The sequence below is a fragment of the Thalia democratica genome, chromosome 4, assembly GCF_965202585.1.
Source record: "Thalia democratica chromosome 4, ktThaDemo2.hap1.1, whole genome shotgun sequence".
Taxonomy (NCBI): domain Eukaryota; kingdom Metazoa; phylum Chordata; class Thaliacea; order Salpida; family Salpidae; genus Thalia; species Thalia democratica.
In genome coordinates, this window is record NC_139168.1 from 58,929,636 (window position 1) to 58,937,525 (window position 7,890).

The window sequence follows — 7,890 nt, forward strand, 5'->3', positions numbered from 1 at the left end:
TTATAGTATTTTCAATCAGGTAATATTTTATTAGTTTATCAGGTAACATAAAACAAAAATTTTAAAGTAAGATTAATATCGTGCGTAAAATTAAAAAAAAGTCTATTGAACAATTTAAGTTAATCGCTTTTTAATCTGTTCTTTATTTTTCGAAGCGTCTAAGTTTTCAAATGTATTAGTAAAAAAGACATTTAACTTATTAAAAACCAAAAAAAAAAAATAATATGTGGCAAAGCAGGATTTTATACAGAGCGACGAAGTAAATCAAAAACTTAATTAACGCGTAAGCAGTTGCACTTTTTAAAAATTGCGGTTTTTTTACAAAGTGTCGTGTATTAGCTTGTGTATTTGTAGAATTGATCTGTTTAAAAAGTTTGATGCTTAAAGATGTTGCCCGCCGCGTAAAATTAGCTCTAGGCAAGATCATACCTACTTTTTTTCATTCTATAAAAAATTTTACTATTCTTGATAACATAATTGAATGTAATTTTGAAAAATGTTTTTCAATACTAGAAACGGTTACTAGAAACTTAGCTAAAAAGGCTAAGAACATAGAGATAATAGAAAATTAGTATAACAACTACTTACTTTCTGAAGACAAGTTAATTTATTTATGACAAATTTTATTATGTTGTTTGTTCTGTTTTAGATACGCCCTTAAGAGGAACAAGTATACAGATCTTTTTTGTTAGCGATAATTTTTTTTAGTATTAGAACAAAAAAGAGTATAAAAGCAATAGCACAAAAACGAGGAATTCAACTTAAATTAAATTTTTAACATTTTTTAAGAGATAAAAATAACATCTATATGTTTCATTACATTTTTTTAGAATTAAATCGGCTAAAAAAAATAAAAAAATAATGAAAAATTTGTGGTTATAACTAAAAGTACAATAAGTTAAAACTTGAATTAGATAAATTTCCAAATCCTATCAATTAAAAACGCAGTTTCCTATCTAGCAAAAAAACGTTTATCATTCTTTTGTTAATCGATTGATAAATTTCAACATATTGTAATATTCTTTATCGAAAAAGAAATATAAATACTACTTTGTTGAACCTGATTCTAACACATCTAAAAGATGAATAGGTTTTCAACATTGATTTCGTGTTTCTTTCTAGTAGCTGCATTTACAACACAATCACAAGGTAAGTACTGTTTATTATTTATAAATTTAACATTTTGTTAAAAATCTTTTTTTAGCATTGACTTTTGAGAACAAAAATGTTCTTCATTTATTTTTGCGCGCAAAAATGTCGAGATACGTTGAAAATTGATGAGTTGTTTTAAAGATAATGTAGCCGCCATTATGTGCTTACTTTTTTCGTACTAGCGCACACACACTTGCAAAAAAAGATAAAAAATAACGTTTATTAAGTTGCAATAAAAGTACTGTAGCTTGGACTGGTAAAGGTGTAACACTTTGTCGATTGTAAAAGATTACTAGTTTTAAATAGAAATGAAGCTAACGCGACAAATTAAGTTGTACAAGTTGATTAAAGAAAAATAAGTCATCGATTTAGTTTTTTATATGGTTTTATTTTAAAAAATTAAAAAAACCTATTACAGAATATCAAAACTTTTAGGTTTTAAGAATTAAATTTGTAACAACACTTTTGTTTCAACTTTAAAGTGCATGGTGGCTCCTTGAAAACATAACTGAAATTAATTAAAAGTATTATTAACTAGAGAACTAGAGAAAATTAATAATTTTTATACAATATCAGCATTGTATTGCTACCAAGACTGTTCAGTTGCTCCAATAGGCAGTTCCTGCTATGTTAACACTCCACAGGGTACTAAATGCATCTGCCCGTATTCGGATTTTGAATTAAACGGAAATTGTGTCTGTAAGTTTTTGTTTCATTTTTTACAAATTCTAGTTTTGTGAAGTTTTATACTAGTATACCGACACAAGAATTTACTTATTATAAAGTTCATCAAAATTACTTATGTATCTATAAGTTTAGTTTTGTTCTTACTTTGTAAAAATTTTGTAATAAAATATGCCTTTAAGAATACATTAAGTTATTTAAAACTTTTTCGTAGTTTACAAAAGTGTATAACAAAACGTTTTTTTATGCACAAAAACAAGGCATACATCAACAAATCCTATAAACGGCTGGTTACTAACTACAACAATAAATGCTTCCCAAGACTTTTGTTCAAATCATAAAAGAGTTTTATCTAAATTTAAGACTCAAGCACTGATGTATGAAAACATTTTAAAAACTTTAGATGTTTGTTATTCAAACAAATTATTTGCAGCTCGTGGCAAACTTTCTCCGTCTACCGGATGCGGGACTTGCCCTGAAGGAGCAAGTTGTGTGAGAACTCCCAGTATGAGCATGTGTCTTTGTGATCCAGGTCTTTACGAATCAAACGGAGTCTGCTACAGTGAGTCAAGTTTTAACACTAGCTTTATTGCACAAAACTGCATTTTTAACAAAAAAGATAAGAACAGAAAAAGTTTTATTTTGTTAAAATTAAATTAATTTCAATTATAACCGAGAGGTCTTTTCGCACACAAGGTCCATTGATCATATTTATGACAAATTGTGTTCATTGAACTTAATATATACTGCTTTAACGCAATAAATATGATAAACATTTAAGTTTAAACTTTTTAATGTCATAGGTGTAGCAACAAACCAGCCTGTAGGACAAAAAACGGTTGCCCCAACCTCCAGCCCTAGGACATTAGAGCCGGTAGATTGCGCATCACGATGCGATTCAAAATTTCCTGCATCCAGATGCATTACACAAGACGCGCAGGGGAACTCTGTTTGTGTTTGCCCATCTTCTAGTATACGAACATCTTCTGGCAGCTGTCAACGTTCGTTTTTACCATATAATGAGAACTTGTAGTGGTAAACTTTTTATTTCAAACATTTTTTTAAGCATTAACAACTTAAGGATGTTCCTTAGCTTTTTCCTTTATTTTTTTGTAAAAATTAAAGGAGAAAATTTACTTATAAAAATAATGTTAAAGCAAGAAGTGATTATGAAGTTTCCTTTGATGCGAGATGCCCACGGTGTACACCCAACAGTCAGTGTCACATTTACCTAAGAAGGTTCTGGTGTGTCTGTAACCCCGGTTTCTTTTCAGCTAACGGGGTTTGCAATCGTAAGTAATCTTAAGTTTGTAAGTTATACAAAAACGGTTTGCCACAAAAGCACGTTTACTACTAGTCTACCAAAATCTTTAGATTTTTTTTTTTTAAGTACATAGCTAAAATTAACAATACATGCAGCAATAGTTCCAATTGTAACGACACAAAAACCAACTACTGCAGCTCCTGCTACTAAAGCACGTAAGTTATCTTGATTGTTTTATTCATTTATCAATGTTATCAGCTCATCGTCATACTAAAACGTAACTGTTAGTGTATTAATGGGAAAAGTTGTTTTTAATTTACTAAACTTAGCTAAACAAATAAAGATTAATACTTAATTAATGTTTTAAGTTTCCAAAATTATAAAATAATTAGCAGAGACGATAGTAGTTTTACTTGTTTGAAAACTTCTAAATGTTCGAAATATAACTTGTATACTTAATCTTTGTGTATTTTTTACAAAACTTTTACTTATTAGAGACAAATATGTTTTACAGCTGGTCAGTGTGCTCTCCCCGAGCTTCCAGAAAACGTAGTCACACCAGATAAGAGTGTGTTCACCGAAGGCGAAACGCACATCTTAGAATGCTCCAAGGGATACGCCTTTGCCGGTAACCCAATAATTGTTTGCACTTCTGAAGGAACTTTTACACCTGTATACGGTTCTTGCACTCCAGGTTTGATAAAATTAAATTTACAAAAAGTTTTATTTATTTTATGATTTGGAATTGCTTTTTACAAGCTATTTTGACAAAAAAAAGTAACACTATTTTTTTCATTTTTTTGTTTTTTACTTTGTATTTTGAAACATTAAAAGAGAGCTGTTCTAAAGAAAAAAAAACCTTTTAATTATAAATATATCTTATCAATCAACTAGTAGTTAAAATTTTAATACTGTTTGTTAAATAAAATTTTGTTTTAAACCAATTTAGACCAAGTAAAAATACCGACTTATTTATGGCTTTTTTGTGTATGCTTATTTTGTACATAGTTTTTACATATACAAGTACAAAAAAATCTCAAAAATTCAAAATCTCTACAAAAATATTAACTTGCATAATATAACTAATACCAAACTAGAATGTATATGAAAAATATTAGTAAAATTAAATCCATTTATACCGCAGTGACATGTAAACTTCCGACTTTACCTTCTGACTTGGCTGTTCCTGTTCAAAAGTTCTATACGTATGGCCAGACAGTTGAGTTGAAGTGTAAAGGTAATTTCAATATAGTTGGTGACTCTTCAATTGTATGCAAAGCAGATGGTACATTTGGAGAAGTTTCAGCTTCATGCCAACCTGGTAAAATATTTAACTGTATAGTTAGGAGATAAAAATAAAAAATATTTATATCACGTTGATTTTTTTTAAATGTAAAAATTAATATTTAATATATACAAAGAAATTTGTTTCTTACTATTTAGAAGCATTTAAGGTTTTTATGTTATGTAAATAAATAATAAAATATACAAACAATATTTTTTTAAGTTTATTGTATTTAAACCGTCCTATTTTGTTTTTAAGAGTACAACTTTTGAAAAGCTTAAATACTGTTTTGATTTAAAAACATATCTAAAAAGTTGTAAGAATCACAATGTTTTTAAACTTAGTTTATTAATACTTTTACCTAAAAACACATTACAAAATTTCTCAATATACTTTGGAAACAAAAACAAGTTTTACTGTCAAAAAATCAATTAGTTTTATAATTTGAATACAATTTTTAATAACTAATTATTCACATTTTTACTTCTTTAAAAAACACCTTCTTAGATTATACATTATCATTATAGTTTAGCGGTACTTCTCTAAACTTGAAAAAAAAAAACAAATAAATGGCTGTATTTTATAAAAAATGAGTATTGAATAACTCAAAGAAGTTTTTTTGTAGCTTATAAAGAAATAGGGGTGTCTTCAGCTGCTTCTGAAGTAAACTTGTAATTTAAAAGTAACCATTTTTGGTACAGTGACATGCACTTTGCCGGAAAGTATGCCGCCTCATGTTTTAGTACCTGCAGTGCAAACGTACGCTGTTGGAGACCAGGTTGCACTTCAGTGTTCACCTGAATTTGACCAATCAGGTGCCACATTTACCGAATGCGGAGCTGATGGACGGTTTAGCGTAATTGATACTGTATGCAAACTGAGTAAGTTTCTAATGATGTGTTGAACACTAATACATTGAAATGTTTTACTAAAGACATTAAGCTTTTTCTTAATTTTAGTAGCCTGCTGACTTTCCGTAAAATTTACTTAAAAGCAAAAGAATTTTAATTCACAAACCAGTAAAGTTAAATAACAATTGACACAAATTAATTAGAAGCAAAATTTAACTTTACAGAAGTAGTTTATGGAGACTGGAAAATTGGAGAATGCAGTGTGACTTGCGGACAAGGAACCAGGTTCGACGTCAGAACATGTGTACAAGGATTCTGCATGGAAGGTCTTATCAGAGCTGAGTTTTGTGAACTACCAGCTTGTGAAGTTTACAGCGACTGGCAAATGGGAACGTGCAGTGTGACTTGCGGAAAGGGAACACAAACAGAATATAGAACATGCTTAGAAGGGGACTGTACTGAAGACTTGGTAAGAACAATTCCTTGTGAAGGTGTAATCTGCGCAGAGTACGGAGAGTGGGAAATTGGAACTTGCAGCGTTGATTGTGGAAGTGGAACTCGAATCGACATAAGGGCTTGTCTCCAAGGAGCATGCTCTAGAGATCTTCTTGTAAGATCGATTCCTTGTGAACAAGAAGCTTGTGTAATATACAGTGACTGGGTAGTAGGAGAATGCAGTGTCACTTGTGGAAGCGGAGTCAGCACTCATACCAGAACTTGTGTGCAAGGTAAATGCACTGAGAGCCTTATGAAAACAGTTCCATGTGAGCGAGAAGTTTGTGAAGTATACGGAGATTGGGTAATCGGAGATTGCAGTGTTGCTTGTGGTACAGGTGTAAGAGTAGATACAAGAGCTTGTATACAGGGTAATTGTGTTGAAACTCTTGTAAGAACAGTCGCATGTGAACAAGAAGCATGCGTAGTTTATGGTGACTGGGAAGTGGGAACATGTAGTGTTACTTGTGGTCAGGGAGTAAGAATTGATTTAAGAAAGTGTTTGCGTGGTTTTTGTACAGAAGACCTTGACAGAAAAGTTTCTTGTGAGCAAAAAAAGTGTGTTATTTACAGTGACTGGCAAATAGGAACATGCGGTGTTACTTGCGGTCAAGGCTTCAGAGTTGACAGTAGAATTTGCATACAAGGAACTTGCACTGAAAGTCTGGAAAGATCTGTCCCATGTCAAGAAGAAGTTTGCATTGAATATGGTGACTGGCAAATAGGAACTTGTAATGCTGAATGCGGGGAGGGAATAAGAATTGACATTAGAGACTGTTTATCAGGACTTTGTTCTGAGGATCTTGTAAGAACAGTATCATGCAAACAGAAAGAATGCGAGCTTTACGGTGACTGGGTAATAGGAGAATGCAGCGCTGTTTGTGGCTCAGGAGTAAGAATCGACATAAGAAGTTGCTTACAAGGTTATTGCACTGAAGATCTTGCTAGAACAGTTGATTGCGAGGGGCTAAATTGTAATCTGTAAAATGAAAATTAAATTTCAGCTAACTTTCGCTACTACGGATAATATCTTTTATCAGTAAAACAGAGTGGATTTCAGTACTATATTGAATATTTATTTGTCCTTATAAATTCTAAAAATTTTTTTAATATTTTTAAGAACAACAAGTTTTTCAATTTCTATTATTTTCTGTAAAGACGTAAGTGTTGAAAATTTTTTCGTATACTTAGTAAGTTGTAAATGAATAAAACGTTAAGAAACAGTTCTAATTTACAAAACTACAATCTTTGGTTGTAAATTTCTCAAAAACGTATTCTACTTAAATACTTCATGACAACATTTATTATGACAACATTTCACGCTAATTTAGATTACTGTAGTTTATGATTATTTCTTGAAATATTTATACTTACATAAAAGAAAATATTGTAAATATCATCATTATTTTTATATAAAAAACTTAGCTTTACCATTCTAACATTATTTAATAAATAATGAACTTTACCGCAAGATCAACAACAACGGCATCCGAGACAATCCTACGACCGGTTTCGTCCTAATTAGGACTCATCAGGCAGGAATAGTCGCGAGAAACCGCTGTTGTGATCTTAACCAAGCGGGCTTAAATGCAAAGCACTGAAGCGACCGTTTGTGGGTAAATTTGAAAAAAATTGACACAGTTAAATCATTTACAGCCCAACCTCTCAGACATTGTCAGCTTATTGTGAGATTATAGTTTGTGCTCGTTTGATCAGTTATAACCAGTAGATATTACGGCCATCATCAACAGAGTTGAGATGTTTCGCACCATCAATAATAATTAATGAACTTTACCGCAAAATCAACAACAACAGCATCCGAGACATTCCTACTACCATTCTAAAAGGAAATAATTTAGCAATTTAATTCTTAATTTGGCTAATTTAAGACTATGCTACATAGTCAAAACGTAAACATACTGCACAAGCTCAAAATGTTCTACAACAATAAAAAAACTAAACGGGTATTTGTTTACTGTGTTTTAGCCTAGTAGAAGCTAAAGATTAGTCTTCTGCTTGGTATTATTAGTTCTCAAAGTAAATTAACTTAAATAACCTTATATACTTAGCGCATTTAAAGCAGTTTTTTGCTTTCCGTCGTACTAACTGTACAGATAGCTTATAACTTCGAGTGTGAATAAACTTTGTGCAGTAATTGT

The 7,890-nt window shown here is 30.9% G+C and overlaps 1 protein-coding gene across 1 annotated transcript; it reads left to right on the forward strand.

The window, feature by feature from the left end:
- Positions 1 to 820: 820 nt before the first annotated feature.
- Positions 821 to 7,161, forward strand: LOC145833722 (uncharacterized). The gene is made up of 10 exons (XM_082940878.1): positions 821 to 1,149; positions 1,729 to 1,851; positions 2,270 to 2,398; positions 2,640 to 2,837; positions 2,994 to 3,128; positions 3,256 to 3,315; positions 3,615 to 3,794; positions 4,245 to 4,421; positions 5,087 to 5,266; positions 5,461 to 7,161. Exons 1-10 carry the CDS (start codon positions 1,083 to 1,085, stop codon positions 6,714 to 6,716), a joined length of 2,505 nt encoding a protein of 834 aa, XP_082797004.1. The 5' UTR covers positions 821 to 1,082; the 3' UTR covers positions 6,717 to 7,161.
- Positions 7,162 to 7,890: the final 729 nt, after the last annotated feature.

Excerpts from the sequence above, each read along its gene's own strand:
- LOC145833722 (XM_082940878.1), top strand. The coding sequence starts at position 1,083 with ATGAATAGGTTTTCAACATTGATTTCGTGTTTCTTTCTAGTAGCTGCA. Across the intron at positions 1,150-1,728 it reads ATTTACAACACAATCACAAG|CATTGTATTGCTACCAAGAC; the intron begins GTAAGTACTGTT and ends ATACAATATCAG. Across the intron at positions 5,267-5,460 it reads TGATACTGTATGCAAACTGA|AAGTAGTTTATGGAGACTGG; the intron begins GTAAGTTTCTAA and ends TTAACTTTACAG.